Source organism: Achroia grisella, unplaced genomic scaffold (genome assembly GCF_030625045.1).
Source record: "Achroia grisella isolate CSIRO2021 unplaced genomic scaffold, CSIRO_AGI_Agris_v1 utg783, whole genome shotgun sequence".
NCBI classification, from domain to species: Eukaryota; Metazoa; Arthropoda; class Insecta; order Lepidoptera; family Pyralidae; genus Achroia; species Achroia grisella.
The window spans coordinates 536,459-560,159 of NW_026713023.1; the positions used below are offsets into that span (position 1 = coordinate 536,459).

The following is a 23,701-nucleotide window of genomic DNA, read 5'->3' on the forward strand; positions in this document are numbered from 1 at the left end:
TGCCATATTTCTCCCACATTTTGATGAAATTTGATATGTATACTTGCCAGGTCTGAGGTAGGGTTGTTATCTATTTTTTATACCCCTAAGTCATAGGGGTGGCCTACCCTGAATTTTTTTTTTGTATTATGGACAATTTTTTATTTATTTATAATGTTACATACACGCCTAAATTTTGGCCCGTCTTTTACCAACCCCTATTTTTAATATATTCTTACAAATATTATAAATGTGAAAGTAACTCTGTCTGTTTGTCTCGCTTTCACGCCAAAACTACTGAACTGATTTAATTGAAATTTGGTAGACAGATAATGTAGACCCTGAGAAAGGCTACTTTTTAATGCGAAAAAGTATTGAAAGGGGAAATGAAAGGCTATATGAGGATATCGTAATTTTTAAAGTCAGATCTTGTAAGATTAAGTGAACAGGGTCGGTCTAGGTTTTTCATTATTAGAAATGTGTAACGGGGTAACACGTTATTTAGTGCGAAATTGTGTATATTACAATAAAATTTAACGAGAAAATATTATAATGATGTCACTGGGACACTCATTGCCTTACTACTATATCGTCCGTTAGTCGCGAACTTTCTGGAAACACGAGAGGCGCGCTCCTATTGGTCGGTCGGCGCGGTTACCGCGCGTAGATGAGTAGATGAGGTAGACGAGTCTCACGGCGCCGCAGCGTAAGTACTTACTATACATACGTAGTATACATATGGGTGTTACAAATGTTTTTATTACGAGTAATATTACTCTGTTATCAAAGCAAGTAATGTGTGCTTATTTTGAACTTGATAACATTCTGAATTACTCGTATATCTTTCAATATCTTTAGCGGTATAAACCAGGTTATGTACTACTACTAGTATTGTTAGTGAGGGATAAAGTTGATGAACAAAAATAAGACTATATCCGTATTAAAAATATATTCATCTAATATTTTTGGCATTATTTTTAAGTTTCTTCCAAATACAAGGGGTCTGACATGGGGTGTTATGTACCTACATTAAAAGATACTTTTTGAAATGTATGAAATGTATGTACCTACATTAAAAGATAATTTTTGAAATGTATGAAAGAAATGTATGTACCTACATTAAAAGATAAGTTTTGAAATGTATGAAAGAAATGTATTGTATGAAATTTTTGAAATGTGTGAAATGTATGTACCTACATTAAAATATAATTTTTGAAATGTATGAGATGTATGAAAGAAATGTATGTACCTGCATAAAAAGTTCATTTTTGAAATGTATGAAATGTATGAAAGAAATGTATGTTTGTACCTACCTTAGAAGATAATTTTTGACATGTATGAAATGTATGTACCTACATTAAAATATAATTTTTTAAATGTATGAGATGTATGAAAGAAATGTATGTACCTACATAAAAAGTTCATTTTTGAAATGTATGAAATGTATGAAAGAAATGTATGTAGGGGAGGTGGTGGCAAGATGGGGTACTTAAGCTTTAAAGGTCTGTAATATAAAAAATTACATAGTGAAACAATCATATTTATTTTTTATATAACAACTAATTATTATTATTATATATATATATCATTAGGAACTTTAGGTAACACATTGGAGAGAAAAAAAAAATAAAATAAAAAAAAGGTGTTTTGCCCCGTCTTGCCCCATGGTGCTGGTAAGATGGGGTACCCCCCTGAGGTAAGATGGGGTGATGAGAATGATCCTATGATCTCTGTAGAACGATGATTATTCGAGCTGGAAGTGTTCTTCCGTAGACATGGATGGCTTCATCATCACCATCATCTTACTTCTACGCAGCTATTATGAGTCCATCTTCCACTTAATGAGCATGATATCCACCCTTCAATGGAAACGGAACAAACTTCATCACAATACATACATGGTGTGTTCCCCCATCTTCACTTTCATCTTCAGATGTTGAAACTCTTCATTGTTTTGCTGTTTTCGATGATCGGCTATTCTTCTTTAATTTTTTATTTTGATCTTTTGTAGTAGTTTTCTTGTTTTTTTTTATATTCATCTTTTCTCTTTTTTGTTTCTATTTTCTACAGTTTTTCTGTTCAGCTCTGTTTTTTTTTGTGGGCGATGACTTCTAATTCTTTTTTGTAGGAGACGTGATAATTGCTGTGTGTCCACGCTTTTTAGCAACATGAGAGGATTTCCTTAGGAAGCCATAACTTTTCTCTCTATAACTCTTCGCTTCTCGCATGGATTCTTCGGACCACGACCGACGACGTTAGTCGTAGAATCATTCTAAAAAGACAAACTCACAAAAACGAACTCATTTTTCGGAAAACAAACTAGAACCAAATTATTCTCATCAGTTACCCCATCTTGCCTGCAGAGCCCTTTTATATAAAAAAATAAATAAAAGCAAAACAGTCAATAATATTTAAAGAACACAATGCCTACTTTTTTATAGATTAGTTTAAGCATCAATCACAACAACACCTCATCAGCTAACGTTATTTAACAAACCACAGTCACGTGTTAAGCCAGAAGAAAATGTGATAAACAACTTGCAATAAAACACTTATTTTGCATTTTTTTCGACACTGTGCACTTGTGAACCACTAAACACCCGGCGACTGATAAGTCTCATGGTGCCGCGTCGCACGATGATTGAAAGAGCGTGATTGATCAATTTAAACTGTAAATTTTGTTGGGTACCCCGTCTTACCCACTACCCCATCTTACCTCCATCTCCCCTACCTACATTAAAAGATAATTTTTGACATGTATGAAATGTATGAAAGAAATGTATGTACCTACATTAAAATATAATTTTTGAAATGTATGCACCGTACAATAACAATACACGTTAAACATCATACCACAGAGTCATACGCAAGTTAAAAACAAACTGCTATGATATTAATGAGAAAGGAAAATCAACTTTATGGTATTAGAGTTAGGGTCGATTTCTCTCTTTTTTTTAAAACTATTTTAAACTTACCAGTTGCCAGTATTCGAAGACAGCTACGATTCGTACTCGATATTTTTAATTATTATGTATTCGATTTTTCAACACAAATGTAAATAACAACCAACGACACTAATAATGTACTACTATATTCCGGTCATTGAAACGGAACACTGCTATAATACAAAATAATGAAAATTTACTGTTCACAACGACTCATTAAAAGCATCATCGAATAATGCGCTGTAATAAAATCCTGTTATCGATTATTCAAAAAAATCGATAATACATGTATTTATTTTTAATATGACAACACTTCATACATAAGTATTATTGGAAATAGTATTACTTGCTTGTTCGGCTATTTTTAATTTACTTAAAAATTTTTTATATGTTTAATTTACAATAATAATATATTAAGTGCTTATTATTGGAAAATATAAAAAAGACATTTAATTAGGCCGATACAAATGACGACAATGCCATCTATGAAAGCATTTTGAAAACATTGAGCCCCATATTAGCACTGATTAAAGTGTAATTAAGTACTGGAAAATAACAAAATGAGTAAATATATGAAAATTACTTTTCTAAACGCATTATTTCATTTTAACATGTATATATAACTTTTTAAAAATTGATTAAACATTTTTGAAAACACAGTTTTGTTTTTTAAAACGTTTGCAAAACTATGAAGAATTCCATCGATACCACAAGAGCAAACTGACAGACAAACATATATTGTTTTAATTGCCATCTTTTTTTATACAACTATGAAGTTGTATAAAAAAAGAATTTTGTAAAAAGCTGTTAAATTGATATTATCAACGTGAAGCTTGTATCAGTCTGGGTGTATTCTATGTATATTATGTATGTATTTACAAAAAAAATATCTAAGTATTTATATCAGTTGTCATAGTACCTATAACACAAGCTCTGCTTACCATGGGACTTGATGGTGCTATGTTAATTGTCCAGGTTTATTATTATTATTGCCAACTATGAGCTTAGAACAGACAGGCTCGCATGTCCCTGGATATATTTGAATGCTAGTAGACTAATCTGCCACTTTCTCTCGGTTCACAAATATTTTTATGTGTCGGTCATATTTGAACTCAGGACTTTGTCGATAGTAAACCATTGGGCCTTGGTGCTTAACTGTATTTGTATCTTTTTATCTATATAATAATAATAATCTCGGGACAATTCACACAGCGCCATCTAGTCCTAAGTTAAGTTAGCTAAAGCTGATGTTATAGGATAACTGATACAAAAACATAGATATTTTTTTCGTAAATATATACGTATTATACATAGAAAACACCCAGACCGATACAAACAATCATACTCATGAATACAAATGTTTGTGCTGTGCAAGTGTTCGAACCCGTGACCATCGGTGTAAGGCGTTAAACCGCTGGACCACCGAGGCCGTCAAGTATATAAGCAAAAGAAAATATTTAAGGGTCTACAACGCGCATGTGACACCCCTGATGTATCAGGTGTCCACATGCTACGGTAACCAATTACCATTAGACGGGCCGTATGCTTGTTTGCCTCCATCGTAGGGGTAGAGGGGTTTATAAAAATTAAACATACAAAACATTTCTAATATAGAAAATATATTATTACAAATATACAAGAATAAATAAAATTACTGAAAAACATATATACATATACATAGTTCATCAGAATAATAAATAGGCAATTTAATAAATTTATTTTATATCACAAGAATCTTAATTACGGACGGTTAAAACTAAATTAAGGCTAAACTATAAACCAATATCGTTTATTATTTATTTATTTATTTCATATTATTTCGTTCAGTTTATCATTGTTTAAAAAAAAGCACATTATTTACCTTCGAGGACATGGATGATCAGTCAGTGTTTTGCTCCTGAAGTGATTCTCCACACTGAGCTATGTTTAACAGATAATTAATAATAAGAGAACAAAATTCTTTCAGTGTATTTACACTATTACTTTCTTATTTTATTATCTTATTTTTATTATTAGAATTATAGAGAAAAAATATTTATTCCTATTTATTCTTAGTCTACCGTCCAATTTGTTGGAATAGAATTAAACTCTTCTTCATAACATGCACTACTTGTATATGTATATATATGTATATCTTATTTATTATATATATATATATATATATGTCCAAGTAGAGCAACATAATTATGTACAGACACATAGTACAGACATCAAATTCAAATTGAATTTTACAATACTAATTCTTTTCCCAAATTGTAGTTAAAAATATTGGAATGTACATTTACAATATTTCTATATTACATAATAATATCTGTTTTTAAAATTGAATGGAAAATCCTAATATATATATATATTTCTGAGTTCAATAAGTGACTAGGATAATGTTGTATATAAAATGCATTTAGGTATTATTATATAGATAATTAATACTGACCGATATTACAAACTTAAAAATATTAAGTTGGCATATCAGTAATTAATTACAATAATTATTCTATAACTTTTTAATTAACTTTATTTATTTTATAATTGTCTAACTTATTTCTATGGCATCCTACTAATTCTTTAACAGATGCAAGTGTTTCTTATTTCAAAGATTGGATTTTTTTTACAATTGTAGTTACAGACATAATATTTCCTGCATTATTATTTTTTATGCGGGACAATCGAGCTTGCGGCTTACCTGATGGTAAGTGATTACCGCTACCCATGAGCACCTACAACGCTAGGGGAATTGCAAATGCGTTGCCGGCCTTTTAAGAAGGAATAAGCTCTTTTCTTGAAGGTTTCAATATCATTATACTGAAATCTTCAAGAAAATAGCTTAATATATCGTATAATTATTATAACAGCATCGTAATATTGGGATACACGGTTATATTTCAATGTGTATAATTTTAAACAACCGTGAAAATACTTTGAAATGTATATATAACTATATACTGTGCATATAAATTATTTATTTATTTATTTAATAAAGATTAGTACCTTTATTTTTATTTAATAACTCGCCAAACTGAAGAACAGTTTGTTGGCAAGATATAGCGCAGATTTCTTAATGCTAATATTTACCAACTAGTTACATCTACACATATTTATACAGATATTTAACATTAATTTACCTAAAATTTATATATCTATATATGTATACAATATTAGTGATTTTTTTTAATTGTAGTCTAAATCCACGTTGATGCTTACTCAGAAGTAGAGATATAGTATAATAGAATTTCTCAAGTTGAAATGTGTGAATCAACTAGCACTAATTCAATCAAATACACAAATAGAAAAAAAATTATATATACAAACAATTGGTTGAGTAACAAAATAAGAGTAAATCAGCTGTTGTGATTAGAGCAGACAGTCACTTCAAGCGATACTCGTTCACGAGTATGAGAAATGAGCCAGCCATCTCTGCGCTCGACCATATTTTAGCAGAAATTGATATTTCTATATCTCTACTTATTAATTGAGCAAAGTTGTTCAGATCTACGACTACCTATATCTGGATATCACTTTGAAAATAACCATGGAGGTTTACTGCTAAAATGCGAAAACTGTTTTAACTCATTATCTTAATAACATTATAAACGCGAAAGTTACACAATAATATAACATATTGAAATCAACAACATTCTGAAATGTAACGCAGTTGAAACCGTGAGCACAGCTAAATATTTTATAAAATGTAATGGCAAATGTCATTTGGTCCACACTTCCTTAATGGCAAATCATGATTTGGAATTTCACAATAGAACTATACAGCGCACTCTCAAATGCTCATACCTAATTAAAAACCCTATTTTATTAAAATAACAATCTCTACCCATAACATGTTGGACTCGCGTCTTCTCTTCTTCCATTCAGTATAGGTGTCTTCTCCACTTGGTTTTGTTCTGACGTATTAGTAGTTGTATCTGGTTTCATGTAAGAGAAATCGTTAAAGAGCACCTTAACCTGTAAAAATAGAAACATTTAGTACAAGCTTGTACCCCACAGCATTGTAGGTGTTTTATTAAAAAGTCTGCTATAATGACGGAAATAGTACAGAAGAAATTGGTTGTGGTTTTTGTTACTCTTTGACGCAAAAAGTATTGAACAGATTTTGATGAAATTTCACAGTAATATAGCTTATACATTAATACATAGGCTATAAATATTACGCATATAACATTGCAAAATTGTCGTAAAAAAAGTGTTAATTAATTATGTGTTAATTCGGATTAACATCTATCTATATACCAATTTATATTTCAATCTGCTAAGTAGTTTATACGTGAAAGACTAACAGATTCATCAATGCACAACAGATAAAACGTTTCGCATTTTTTAATATTAAGTAAGGTAGTAATCAGAAATACAAACAACCATCAGATTTATGATCGGTTGCTTTTTATTGATTTTATTTATTACTATTTCCTCTAAATTCTTCTCTTCATTTGCCACCATCGTAGTAAAAAAAGAAATGTGTACACACAATGGAAGTTAAAAGGATAAAATGTCCTACATGAATAAATGATTTTTGAATTTGAAACTTCAACGGACCGCCGTTGTCTTTCTCTCACAAAACGACGGTAAATCGAAAAATTTGTGATCGAAAAATCCTAATACATGCCGATTCAGAAGTTTCACGTCAAAAAACTTACGGCATAATAAACTGTTGCGAAACCAATGATGACGCCAACTAAAACGTCCCACCAGTGGTGGCGGTTGTCAGTGATCCTGGTGAGTGCGCATACGGCGGCTAGAGACATGAAGGTCAGCTGCAGGAACGGTACTAACAGCACAGAGCGATTGCTCCATCTGAAGACACGCGCTTGCAGATACCACTGCAAAAAGAACATTTTACAATTAATCATTTCAAATTTGATATCTATACTTAATAAACGATTTTAGCCACATTTTCTACGTAGAAATAGTAACTTTACTTAAGTTTAATTAAAAGTTACAAAAGTTTTTGTTTATTATTTGAGGACATTCATAAAGCTATGCTATGCAATGATTGCCTTCACACTCAATCTTTGATTTTTTAAAGTTTTAGTGAACTGCCCACCTAGATTTTCTCTTGATCATCAGAATTGGCAACCCATGAGGAATCACATGATGACGTGATAACAGAAGTGTGTTCTGTTATATAAAAAGAAACTGAGTATATTTAGAAGAATAGGTAACTCACCGTTAAGAAGAATCCAGCATAAACACCTAAAGAAGCATGTCCAGAGGGAAAGCTTCTAAAAGAGTCATTTTGGTAGTAAGTTGAGAAATTTCTCGAAGTGCACTTGAAGGTTGTTATGTAATTGGTACTGGAACAGACGAACAGAAACATGTTATTAAATGTCACCGACTGTTTAAGACAGCTTGTATATTACATTATTTTATGTATTTTTTACATTAAATTGTTACTCCTCTGATCTATTACCCGTCCAATTCAATCGGGGATCGAAATTACGACGAAGCCGAGTATCGCATCCCTAGCGTTGCCCTCAGGCTATAGTCGTATCCGTCAGGCGAGAGTTGGCCTTCACCCGCTCCATAAGTTCGCAGGTGCGGGAGTGCTATCTACACACGCCCCCTGTATCGTTCGATGAAGCTGTAAAGAAACTTGCCAGTGCAGTGCTCTTTTAACAGCATTAAAATACATTGAAATAAAATTTTTAATCGATGTATACAAATACTAGCTATGCCCACTGTTTCACCAACGTGAATATATACCTTATACTGATGTATATACTACATTATTGTAAAGTTTCAACAAAATCCCTTCAGTAGATTTTATATGAAAGAGTAACAACTATCCATCCATTCAGCCACACTCAAAGTTCCGCGTTTACAATATTAATAAGATATAGAATATAATATAATAGAAAATCATTTATTAAAATAAACTTACATTGAAGCACTTTTGAATATTCATAAAATTTTTTTTTTAATCTACCGCTCATTCGGAATGCTGTCTCATCACAAGAAGAACAAGCAAGAAACTTGTGTGTTGCTTTTTTAAATAATTTATTCTTACTTACAATTTAAGTTTACATAAGTGTGTGAATACAAACCACCGATTAGCACTAATTCAATGAAATAATAATATGTACCTATTTCCACACGCCCTATTGGTATCAGGCTGACATACATCAAAGAAGTTTGGTCGTGGACTGCCAGTGATGCCCTTCATCACCTCTACCAGTGACAGATTGAAGATCATGCCGTACTGGTACACGAGGACCAGCCATCCAGTGCGGCGAGTCACTTGGAGTAACTTCCCGCGCATTGAAGTACTGCTGTCCACGAAGAATAATTCTGTCACCCAAAACTGTAAGAAATGAATTCATTTATAAAAACCTACATGGAATATTATAATACATGGTTTTTTTGTAATAATAATCATAATATACTTGGATAATTCACGCAGAACCTTCTAGAGCTAAGCTTAAGCTTATGTTTGAGTACTAGACAAAACGATAACGATATTAATACTTATACATAAAAAATACCCAGATCGAAACAATCATACTCATGAATAAAAATATTTGTACCCTTCGAGCAATCGATCCCGCGGCAAAACGGATTTAAAGCAGAGTGCTAATCCGCTAGACCACCGAGGCCGTCACTGACAAATAAGCTAATAGCCTACCCGATAAGTAACCAAATAAATTTATTGACAATATAAATTCATGTTTAAATAATATATTTTAAAGAATATATACAGTATATGAAATTTTATCTTATCTGAGATGAAATTATTTAAATTACATTTTCTATTTTTTTGATTCTTTGAAATATAACCTCATCGTCATAAGTATATCATCACCCGTGCGAAGCCGGGGCGAGTAGGTAGTTACAAAAAACTTATACAAAATTAATTTCTGTTAAATTAATAATTAGTGATTATAATTGGAGACAGATATTATTTATTTTTTGTCATAATGTAATTATTTTACTGATTTATTAACTTTCTTTTATATATGACTAGTTGTCCCGGTGTAAGTACTAAAAAACTAAAAAATTAAAGAATCTACTATTAGACGTTACAAAGAATAAATAAAATAATAATAATAATAATCTCAGGACAATTCACACAGCGCTATCTATAAAGCTTGTGTTATGGGTGCTAGATAACTGATACAAATAGATAGATATATTTTTTTAAGTAAATACATACATATTGCACATAGAAAACACACAGACCGATACAAGCAATCATACTCATGAATACAAATGTTTGTGCCGTACGAGGAATCGAACCCGCGACCATCGGAAGTGTGCTAAACCACCAAAGCCGTCGAAATGTGTAATTGAAGAACTTCCTTTATGTTTAATATAATATAATATAATATAATATAATATAATATAATATAATATAATATAATATAATATAATATAATATAATATAATATATTATATTATATTATATTATATTATATAATATAATATAATATAATATAATATAATATAATATAATATAATATAATATAATATAATATAATATAATATAATATAATATGTGATATCCTTTACCATTATCATGTGTGAGACCAAATATTCAGTGCGGAAACCCGACCTATACCTATGTAAACAAGTAAAGAATGGCAGATGATAGAAACTTACCACCACAACTGGGATTACTATCACACCAACCATCACTGTTACCATCGACACCGTGTCCCCTGTGAATGGGAACGAAAGCTTGGGGTCATTGCAGTAGAAGCCAGCTCTGTAAGACGGTATTACGCCCAACTCGAACAGACCCGTCAGCAATAATACTGCAAAAAAATTTAGTTACTAGTTAGTAGAAGTACTGAAATGAGTTTGAACACGAATGAAAGCAATAATGAGATCATAATGAATTAATTTATAAGAATTGCCTGTTTTTAAGAATGATAATGGAGTGGTGCACCCGCTTGCGCTACCGGGTTACGGTGGCGGGGCACCAGTGGAGGATGATAACATGAGCATGAGATCAGATCAGTTACTATGTATGATAAGAATTCCCATCACGATGGTTTCCAGGGGAACAGCGTGGGAGTCGACCTAATATGGTACATTACTAGCAATAAGATCATCAGTCCACATTACTAACAATCCCCTTTCTCCCTACAAATTGGCTTTTAGCCTCATCACCTGTACAAATATGAAGAATTTTAAAAGTAGACTGGGCTGTACGTGCTTAGGTACTTTGCCTGTTCCATCATTGGAAAAGGACATGGACGAATGTGAGAAAGAAAAAAATGGTGACGTACATTTTTAGGTTATTTTGAATTAGACTTCATTCTTTACTTTAATATTAGTTAATTTTAAAGTATAAAAGCTAATTATAGTTCATTATAGCTACGCAGGCACGTACAAGATCCAGTAAAATCCAGTTTATACTTTTTTTTATTTGCATATCGCAAAGACAATAAGTCCATACAGCCAATAAGATGCGATGACATTAAAATTTGGGCAATGTCACCGTTCCGCATCCGTCACGAGTAACATTGAAAATGGACATTGGCACGTCCCGGCTGCAATCAATTTCGCGAGTCTCTCCCTCTGTTATTTGGCAAGTTCAAAGTCAATGTCGAAATAACAGGAAGAGCCGTGAATTAGTACTCTATTTGGTACTTATGAGTGTTGCGAATTTAGTTATATCGCGCGTCAACACTGTTGCCTTACGACTCGGACCAGAAAATAATACCCTTGTCATTCAGAACCGAATTCTTGTATATTTTTTAAATATACTTCCCAATAAAAATATACACATTTTTTTATTGGGTTATTTGGGCTATTGTCAGATGCTCGGACCTGTAGCACTGCGACCTACGTAGATCTATTGTGTTGTCAGAGTACGCTACCTAGATCCGTCAGGGACAAGAATTGAAGGATATTCTTAGGAGCAATGAGGTGTTTATCTCCTCAGGATTGAGTGTAAACTTTCCAAAGGAGATATAACGTTTTTGCATGTATCGAATATACACATGTACTATCTACAACATATACTTACTATATATGTAAACAGCTACAACTGTTTAATTTCTATTCACCTTCCTTCTCGCTATAAACATAAACTGATTTTGGGACATCATATATTATGTTACGGTCGTTATACCACTTATGCGTTGCTATTCCACAGAACTATTATATCATGCCTCTTATCCTGTAATTTCACTGCCTAATCTGACTCAACCAAACACGACAATATATTTGTTTGTGTGTGTGTGTATATACATATATTATGCATATGCATGGTGTGTATACATTACAAAATATATTTAATAATTACTGATAAGTGGTATGTGTGCAACAATAGTTGGTAATAAATATTTTCTTTCTTTCTTGCTCTCCTCTCTCTTTCTATCTTTCTACAAAGCAAGTTGCTTGGCGGCTGAAAAAGGCGAGACTGAAGTATCCACGCAGAGGCATTTACAGTTTACATCTGGTAATGAATCTTGAATTTTAGATTGATTTTATGGGGAATGAAAGAGTTAACTGACATTGTTATCGAAATATACATTCTAGTCTTGTTACGTCAAAAAAAAAACAGTACAAATATATATTCAAATCGAACATATTCAAGTATTATATGCAAGTCTTTTTTTTTATAACTATCTCTACCCTCCAGCTCTGTTCGCTACCTCATTTGAGAAGAATTGGAAAGAAATTTGACTGGTATATTATATTTTATATTATTATTTTTTGCGCAGTTTCAATTAATAAAAACACCATTAACTTGATTTTATATTGAAATAAGACTTCAGATTTTGGTCTAGAGTAAGTAGGTACTCTAGTCTGATTTTTAGCTGTTCACACGTTGTTTAAATGATATAGGTGTTTATAGTGGTTTATTTATTGTTAGTTATGTGAACTAATAACCCCATAGCTAGCAATGCACCATGCCAAGTTAACCTCCATGTGGTTCCCCCTGGAAACCATCGTGATAAATTCATGGTGAATTTACCACGATGGGCTGACTGATCTGACCTCATGCTCATCTTAATAACGTCCACTAGTTCCCTGCCAGCGTAAACCTTAGCGCAGGCAGGTGCACCACTCCATTATCATCCGTAAGAGTGGTGTATGGGTTGATGCATATGTATGCATCAACTCATACACTACTACGAGTTTATGACGTAGGTATGTACCTACGACATACCGTCATACAAACCACATTTCATACGTACAACAATGATCCTATTATGATATTAAATACCTAATAAAAAAAAAAAAATTTAACTATGCTAATATTATATAGAGGAAAGATTTGTTTGTTTGTTTGCACTGAAGAGGCTCCGAAAATATTAGACACTGATTTGAAAAATCTTTTACCATTAGATACCTACATTATATCTGAAGAATATAGGTTGTAGAATATTTTCAAAAACGTTAGGGATCTGTATGAAAACTTCGATAATGTAACCCAAAGTGTCAAAAAAATACTAAATAAAACTTTATATCGCGTACTCTGGGGTAATTATTGACAGCTTATAAAGGACATCAAAATCAAAGTTAAACGTTAAAAGATATCAATATGTTAACATATATAATTTTTAATTTAATATTAAAGTTGTCCCGCGAAACTTTGTTTTGCCATATAAATTAAAATCGTTATTAAAAAATAGGGCTTAGTGTGATAGAAGGTTAAAAATTAGGGTTGTATGTATTTTTTAATGCCACATTATAAAAAATAACAATTTTGTCCAAAAAATAAAAAAAAGGGGACAACTCTTATCACTTTATACATTATATATCATTTAGGGGTATGAAATAAAAATAGTAGCCGATTCTCGGACCTACTGTATATGCATATATAAACCTTCATAATCGGTCAAGCCGTTTCGCAGGAGCATGGTAACTAACATTGTGCCACAAGAATTTTATATATAAAATACTCGTACGAAGCCGAGTTTTTATATTATGGTTCTATAACAATGACCATTAGTAACTTACATCCTTATTTGGTTATGTGATTGTTCAGTAAGTAATTACCTATCAAAGTTGAATATTAATAATTTTACATATTCCCATGAGTCAACTATTGCATATCCGTAGTAGGTAATATTATAGTTTTAGTTAGACTTTGTAATGTGATGTACATGCGAAACCCTTGGTTCCGGCATAGGCACTCGTAGGTACACCATGTAGGTAAAAATCCTACACATCGCCTTGTCCTCCCTCCGGCGGGGTGAAAGTCTTTTGATTTTCCATGAGGTTTAATTTATAAAATGTCGTGTGCGTGGGGTTTTTTTAATTTCTAAATTTCAGCGCATTTGACAGCAATCTCGCTTGATGTTAGGCGATGATGCGGGCTAAGCTGATACACGCAAGCTCAAGTAATGCCTATTCACTCTTGACTTGAAAGACCCAATGTTTAAAAGTCAGGAAAAACAGACACTGGGCAAAAGTCCACTCCATATTTTCTGGCATAAGGAAAGAAGATGCTAAACGATTGGTACGAGCAGCAGGGATGTCAACAGTGTTTGGGTGGAGCCGCTAACTATGTCTTGTTGTAAGGTGGTGGATCTATGGGTACCTATTTCAGCCGCCGAGTGGCTTAGTTTATATACTCTGTTTCGATATTTACCTACAAGGTGTTATGGTTGCCAACTCCGACAAAAGATGATATTTACTTGACTTTAGATATATTAGTCTTGTATCCAGTCAAACTATCATGATGTACAAACTTACAATCTATTAGTAAAGGCAGTATTAATACTCGCGTTGTAGATAAATAGATAGATAATACATTTATTGCCAACATAACACAACGATTTACAAATAATATCTACACAAAATAAGAAATAACATACAAAGTTGGCAATAGGAGCTGTTGCTGATGTAAGTACAACCTCAACGAGGTGCACGTATACAGCGCCCATTACTCATTAAAAAAATTTCTAATATGCGGGTTTATTTCATTTATTTCATTAAGTCACTATGTACGTATAGGTCGCGTATTGTATTAAAAGTTAATATAATTAAAACATAAAAAGTATAACCATGAAATTAAAAAAATTAACAATTAAGTAGGCAATTATCTGGAATCCATATGAGTCAAAATACATACATGGTGGAGAAACAGAAGAAATTTAGAAGTCTTTGTAATTTTGAGTTTTCCCGCGGAAAACGTCATGCGCCACAGATACATAATATCGCACGGGGGACATTCGCAGTAGGATGACGAAGGAAACATAGCTGTATGAGATGTTATGTTAATCTATACTGTACAAATAAACAAAATTGAAATATTTATTTGGAATTTCAATTTAACAGCTTTCACTAAACCTGTACGAAAATATATTCAGTACTTATATAAACAAATTAGTAAAAAACAACTGTCTGTTTAATTGATAATCTCTGAAATGCCTTAACCAATTTTGTCGGGATTTTCACTCTCAGAAAGCTAATATTGTAAGGATTTACGTATTTATGTAGAGTTGAGTAGTAAGTAACTTAGTCTACTTTTATTGTAGAAATTTTATTTATTTTAATTAAAAAATTCTTAATTTCACGTATAAGTAGTAAGTAACGGATAGTACTAATATGTATAATTGACTTGGCTTGAATTAACACTATCAACTTGACCAGTGTTTCCCAAAGTGTGGCCCACGCGCCAACGGGCCAAGACCGTCATCTTTTTTTACATAAAAGGCCAAAAAAGAAAATGTCTGGCAACCCTGATGAATTGGTAGATCTGTGGCTCTGCCACAGAGTGTATTGTGTAATCAATTAGCGGGCACCGTGTCAGTACACGCAGACGATACACGTGGAGTGTAGCGTGCAGGATGGCGGCAATCTCTAGATTACAACTTACATCACAGGATGACTGTGATTGACACCAACAATTGCTATGATGCAACACACATTAGCGATATGTCAGAGCAACAATAGAGACACGAGGTTACATTATATATACTACCAAACTGAGCTAGAATAATAAAATCTCTAATAATAATAATATAGGCTGAAGAAATTTCACTTATGTTATACACAAAGTAATAAACACTACTGAACCTAAATAGGCAAAACCTCAAAATAATGATAGGGACAATAACGAACCACTGTCTTTTACACAAACACCTGTTGACAATAAGTGTTACAGCCCTTTGTCGGGGCTTTGAAGCCGAAGAAACGGCCGCTCACATAATCCTGCAGAGCGTAGCTGTGGCTACACAACGAACGCAAATCCTCGAAATGGTGAGGTCGCTCCGTGAAGCCTGTGAAGACACTAGAAGACTTCTGCGCTTTTGGGAAGAGTTTGGCTGGTTGCTTTGGTAGTCTCGGTTCTACACGCACAACGGCCCGAATTACAGGTTGATTGCGGAAAATAGAGTCCAATTTACATTAACTTACATTATACACAAAGTTTTTTTTTTATTATCGCCGTTTTAATATTTCTAGGAATTTGTGTTAGAGTCAAATTTAAGGACAGCTGTATTTAATTTCTTTATATTTACGCCGTTTTTAGTAATGAATATAATATTTTAAGGAAGGTGTTGCATATGAATGTGGATGATTATAAGTGCAGAGGAAGGCCGAAAAGAGATGGTTGGACTGTGTGAAAGATATGGTAAGAATTTACTCCCTGTAAATAACGAGATGACTGCGAACAGGGATGAGTGAAAGAGAAAAATATATTACGCCGACCCCAAATGAATGTATGTTTACTGTAATAGAAAACGTGCATAATCCTTAATATCTTGTACCTATATAAGCTTACTCCCATGAAAAAAACAATTTCACTTTAAATATTAACAACACATTAATTGAATCATGTGTTTTCATAGATGAATTGTACGGTGTGAATATATTTGATGGGAGTAACGTCTTCTAATTAAATTTGATGTATGATAATGGGATGGTGCACTCGACAGCGCTAACGGTATACGCTGGGGGAGGTTCGGTGAAAGATAATCACCTTCAGGACAAAGTTAGACCAGTTAAGCCGTCGTGGTGAATTTTCCAGAATTGTACCAAATGGATTTCTAGAGTTTTCATGTTTAATGGATACGTGAAGGTCGAACAGATATGATACATTGCCAGCTAATGAGCTATTAGTCCCCTTTATTAACGATATTCACCCCCAGTATCAATTCTACGCATTTGTTCAATACATACAAATATATAGGAAAATTCACATAGCGTTATCTAGTCCTACAGTAAGATGAGCTTGTGTTATGGGTACTAGACAACTGATATAAATACTTAGACAATTTTTGTAAATACATACATAATATACTTAAAAAATACCGAGTTCGATGCAAACATTCTTACTCATGAATACAAATGTTTGTACCGTTTGAGCAACTGAACCCGCGACCATCGGAATTAAAGCGGTGTGCTAAACCGCTAGACCACCAGGCCGTCTTAATAAGACCTTTCTTTATCTTTCTATATACATCTTATATTATACTACATATTATTGTAAACATATGTAGTATATATTAGTTACTATCTAATCGATCAAATAAAAATAAAAAAAACTGCTTCAAAATTCGTTGCGTAGTTTTAAAGATTTCAGCATACATAGTGACGGACAGACAGCGACAGCGACTTTGTTTTACACTATATAATGACATACTACATATGTTTAAATATAGTATGTAACTAATATATATATTTATTAAATTTTGATCATAATGTCAGTAGGTCAGTCGATAAATCGTGATACAAAGATCGGAATTGTATTGTAATTGCCAAGTAAATAAAAGGTTATCTGCTTACATGATTTATTCGTTAGCACTCCCAATTGTTGTAATGATCCACCCAATGTTTGATTGTTTGATCTTTCGTTGTTTTGATTACATTTCATCATTATTTAGATCTGAATATTGTTTATATATATATATATATATATATATATATATATATATATATATATATATATATATATATATATATATATATATATAAATATCCCCTTGGGCACTTTGTGGCTCAGACGTGCCGTATAGGTAGTTTTTTGTTGATCCTTTTTCACTTGTTGATCCGGAGGCCTTTTGTTGATCGAATGCCAGCTGACCATATATAAATGTTGATCCGTTTTGAGCCACAACTGTCACGACGAGTAATAATAATAATTAAGCGATTTATACACGATTTTATACAAATCCACCTTTTTGGCATACGAGCAGTTCTTGATCCAATTCAAACGGGCCAATCAGGGTGCAGCATTTGCCAAGGGCTTCCTCATTGGCACGTTTGGGCTACTACATTATGGCTACAGTAACTTAATAATGTCTAGCTAGTATTTCAAGAATAATAGTCTATCTAATCTAAATATTTATAGAAATCAGTCTGGAGTAACGTGACTCCAGATCAAACCTCAATACTTATTATTTTTTGGACGGGAATCTTTTCTTTTGTAACAACGTTACTGAGCAAATAAAGAGAAGACGCAACGGCGGATCCAGGGGGGAGAGTCATGGAGGTCATGGGAGTAAGGGGGGCGTCATGACTCTCCCCCCCCCTTAGCCCAGGACTTAGGTAGACCACTAATTGAACTAAAAAATAATGAAACAGCAAAATTTTTTGCACGATCGGAGTGTTGGTGCAGTAGTATTAATTATAATTAAACATTGTTACTTAAAATATAACAGTTAAAGTACTATAACACTAAAAGCAAAATAGGTATTTTCAAAATACTTTTTCAAAATAAATTACCCTTTGAGTTTTTGTCCAAACCTCAGATATTTTATTTATTTTAGGTATATCAATCATTACATAGTATAGTATAGTATAGTATAAAACAAAGTCGCTGTCGCATCTAACAAGTACATAAATAAAGAAAGAAGACTTTTTGGCTCTGAATATATTTCAAAAATCAATTACTTGTGTTAATTAATTTATATACTCGTTCTTATTTCATAGTACTTGTTTTGATCCGAATATATACAGATACCGTAACGGTCTATTAATTATGAATTTATTATACCTAAACTAGATATTTTATTTTGACGAAACTCTGTGTAGTAGTAGTATCCGATAAGGGTATGCGAACCCTAAGTATTACTTCAAAATGACCAGTAATTTCGAAGAAATAAGCCTTTGAATTTTGAATTTTGATTTTAATAAGCCTTTGAATCAATTTACCAAACGGACGCTCAATGTTCGATTCCCGCTACCTATTTTTTTTTGTTATTTTTTTTTTGTCTTTATTCTAATTTTAAATTAACTATTTTAATAATTAAATGAATTTAATCGAACAAAACGTTGTTAAGTATTCAATTAATTTTAATTTACATTACCTATTGTACTTTCTAAATTGTAAAGCAGCTAACAATTATAGTAAGATCTTATAAATAACTAACACAACAAGTAAAACATTTTAAATGTATTTTCTTTATTATTACAAATATTTTTTATGCATAATATAATAGTTAATATCACTTAAAATTAATTTAATACTTAACAACGATTTTATCGATTAAATTCATTTAAATATAACTCATAAATGTATAAATATTATATATAAATAAATACATAATGACCTGATAATCAAATTATAAGTACAGTCTCAAATTGAAAGTAATAAAAACAGAAAATATAGAGAGAACTATAGGGATATAATAGAAAGATGTGAAAAAAGGAGGACAGTAAAAAAGTTGCAAATTTAAATAATGTTGCCGCAATTTCTGTTTAAATGAATTTATTACATTATTATATATATTAGGCATACGACTAGCCTTATGACTGTTACTTTTTTTTTTAATCTATACATGTAAATAAAATTGGAGTGTCTGTTTGCAATATTGAAATAACCGTTTTTACTACTTGCATATGAATATAAATACGGTATACACCAAAATAACATATTTTACAAGTTTTGTCTGTCTGTCTGTCTGTCTGTTTGTTCCGGCTAATCTCTGAAATAGCTGGACCGATTTTGACGGGACTTTTTTTGGCAAGTAGCTGATGTAATAAGGAGTAACTTACGCTACTGTTATTTTAGAAAAATAAAATAAAATTTCACGCGGACGAAGTCGCTGGGGCCAGCTAGTCTATAGATATACCGAGATTTAATATTTAAGTTGCTATTATGTTGTTGACAAAATTTTACTGTAATGTTACTATTACGTTATCCTACACAATTTGTATTATTTTGGATGAATAAATAAATAAATAAATAATAATCTATACATCTATACATATAAATAAAATTGGAGTGTCTGTTTGTAATATTGAAATAACCTTTTTTTACTACATGCATATGAATATATATAAGGTACATATACCAAAATAACAATTTTTATAATTTTAGTCTGTCTGTCTGTTTGTTCCGGCTAATCTCTGAAATGGCTGGACCGATTTTGACGGTACTTTTTTTGGCAGGTAGCTGATTTATAAGGAGTAACTTAGGCTACTTTTATTTTAGAAAAATAAAGTTAAATTCCACGCGGACGAAGTCGCGGGAACAGCTTGTTTTTAATAAAAACATCTTTTTTGTGGTACTTGAGAATGTTGAAGCCTGTTGTTTGTAATATTGAAATAACCGTTTTTTACTACTTGCATATGAATATAAATACGGTACATACACCAAAATAACATATTTTACAATTTTTGTCTGTCTGTCTGTTTGTTCCGGCTAATCTCTGAAATGGCTGGACCGATTTTGACGGGACTTTTTTTGGCAGGTAGCTGATGTAATAAGGAGTAACTTAGGCTACTTTTATTTTAGAAAAATAAAGTTAAAAACCACGTGGACGAAGTCGCGGGAACAGCTATTGTATAATATATTACAGATACCTACGTGTTTTTTTATTGATGACTAGCTGTACACGGGATTTCGTCCGTGTGGAATTTAACTTTATTTTTCTAAAATATAAGAAGTTAAATTCCACGCGGACGAAGTCGCGTGTACAGCTAGTTGTCGGTAGTCTAGCGATTTAGCTAGCACACTGCTTTGATTCCTGCTTGGTGGTCGAGGATTCGATTCCTCGCACGCTGCAAACATTTGTATTCATGAGTATGATTGTTTGTAACGGTCTGGGTGTTTTCTATGTATAGATAATATATATGTATTTACGAAAAAAAATCTTTGTATTTATATCAGTACCCATAACATAATCTTCAGCTAGCTTAACTTGGGTCTAGATGAAGCTGTGTGAATTGTCCTGAGATTACTATTATTACTATAATAAATCTTTTCAAATCAGCCGATGTTTATTTTTGCCATAATACGTGCTGTTACCATGTGATAATATTACGTACGTACTTATTAAACTATTAACTTATTAACTATTTATACTGTTTTAAATGTGATGCGTTCATTGTTTATATTTCCTTTGAATTAAAGACAAATGTATATATATATATACATTTATATAAACTTGCACACTTAGTTGATCCAGGCACGATCCGTAGATATTGCTGATTCCACTGTCTCTCTCTTTCTATCACTATCTTTGTATTCTAATATGCGATGTTGCCGTTCCGGCCGAGACCATGCGTTGTTGCCAAATGTATTCGTCGATAGTAGTAGATACTCGATATATATTTTTTCAACAATTTCCTGCAATAGTGAATCCGTATCGGCAAAATTTTTTAAATGCACAAAGATTTTTTGGCTCTGAATATATTTAAAAATCATTTACTTGTGTGTTGATGAATTCATATACTAGTAAATGAAGTACCTAATACTTGTTTTGATTTGAATAGGTAGCGATATTATGAATTTATTATACGTAATCTAAAGATTTTGACGAAATAAAAGTAATTAGTTATCTGTTAACCTTGACTTCATGCTGGCACCAGTATTATCAGATGATGAACATACTCTTCGAAAACTTACAGCAGAAATATCGTGTTTGGACTCATTAGATAGGTCTCGATGAATAGAGTTTAAAAAACTTAAAATAAATGGTAAATTAGAAATAATGTATAAATACCCCTTACGTAAAATTCAACCACTTTAAACTTAATAATAATAATAATTAGGAAAAGAGAAAAGCTATACATGCACTGAAAGTAATTGATGCCTTCCACACAATATTTTCAGTATTAAACTACTCTGTTTGTTCAGTAAAAGTGTAAATACACTGGTAACCTTTAATCATATTTTATATGCAAACATTACATATACAAACCCTAAAGTTTTATTTCAGAATAGCCAGTAGTTTTCAAGAAATAAGTCTTTGAAATTGTACGTGTAACTTATATATATACTAGTTTTTTCACCATAACAAACAACACCAATATGGCCTAGTTAGTAGTTTACCTGTGTACCAATTAATAATAATAGTAATCTCAGGACAATTCACACAGCTTCATCTAGACCCAAGTTAAGCTAGCTGAAGATTATGTTATGGGTACTAGACAACTGATATAAATACAAAGAATTTTTTCGTAAATACATATATATTATCTATACATAGAAAACACCCAGATCGTTACAAACAATTTAATAATAAGTTAATAGTTTAATAAGTACGTACGTAATATTATCACATGGTAACAGCACGTATTATGGCAAAAATAAACATCGGCTGATTTGAAAAGATTTATTATAGTAATAATAGTAATCTCAGGACAATTCACACAGCTTCATCTAGACCCAAGTTAAGCTAGCTGAAGATTATGTTATGAGTACTGATATAAATACAAAGATTTTTTTCGTAAATACATATATATTATCTATACATAGAAAACACCCAGACCGTTACAAACAATCATACTCATGAATACAAATGTTTGCAGCGTGCGAGGAATCGAACCCTCGACCACCAAGCAGGAATCAAAGCAGTGTGCTAGCTAAATCGCTAGACTACCGACAACTAGCTGTACACGCGACTTCGTCCGCGTGGAATTTAACTTCTTATATTTTAGAAAAATAAAGTTAAATTCAACACGGACGAAATCCCGTGTACAGCTAGTCATCGATAAAAAAACACGTAGGTATCTCTAATATATTATACATTAGCTGTTCCCGCGACTTCGTCCACGTGGTTTTTAACTTTATTTTTCTAAAATAAAAGTAGCCTAAGTTACTCCTTATTACATCAGCTACCTGCCAAAAAAAGTCCCGTCAAAATCGGTCCAGCCATTTCAGAGATTAGCCGGAACAAACAGACAGACAGACAAAAATTGTAAAATATGTTATTTTGGTGTATGTACCGTATTTATATTCATATGCATGTAGTAAGAAACGGTTATTTCAATATTACAAACAACAGGCTTCAACATTCTCATGTACCACAAAAAAGATGTTTTTTCTATCAAATAAACCGTTTTTATTAAAAACAAGCTGTTCCCGCGACTTCGTCCGCGTGGAATTTAACTTTATTTTTCTAAAATAAAAGTAGCCTAAGTTACTCCTTATAAATCAGCTACCTGCCAAAAAAAGTACCGTCAAAATCGGTCCAGCCATTTCAGAGATTAGCCGGAACAAACAGACCGACAGACAGACAGACAAAAATTATAAAAATTGTTATTTTGGTATATGTACCTTATATATATTCATATGCATGTAGTAAAAAACGGTTATTTCAATATTACAAACAGACACTCCAATTTTTATTAAATGTATAGATGTATAGATTATTATTTATTTATTTATTTATTCATCCAAAATAATACAAATTGTGTAAGATAACGTAATAGTAACATTACAGTAAAATTTTGTCAACAACATAATAGCAACTTAAATATTAAATCTCGGTATATCTATAGACTAGCTGGCCCCAGCGACTTCGTCCGCGTGAAATTTTATTTTATTTTTCTAAAATAACAGTAGCGTAAGTTACTCCTTATTACATCAGCTACTTGCCAAAAAAAGTCCCGTCAAAATCGGTCCAGCTATTTCAGAG

General features: G+C 32.1%; 1 protein-coding gene across 1 annotated transcript in view; it reads right to left on the reverse strand.

Moving 5' to 3' along the window:
* Positions 1–6,443: 6,443 nt before the first annotated feature.
* The window catches only part of LOC131851426 (phospholipid phosphatase 2-like), a 52,193-nt gene continuing 34,935 nt past the window's right edge, over positions 6,444–23,701 (reverse strand). Inside the window, exons 3-7 of the mRNA XM_059201923.1 lie at positions 10,530–10,684; positions 9,017–9,234; positions 8,101–8,227; positions 7,571–7,753; positions 6,444–6,881 (exon numbers count right to left, since the gene is read on the reverse strand). Coding sequence (XP_059057906.1) covers positions 6,747–6,881; positions 7,571–7,753; positions 8,101–8,227; positions 9,017–9,234; positions 10,530–10,684 — 818 coding nt within the window. The 3' untranslated portion in view covers positions 6,444–6,746. The remainder of the gene's footprint in view (positions 6,882–7,570; positions 7,754–8,100; positions 8,228–9,016; positions 9,235–10,529; positions 10,685–23,701) is intronic.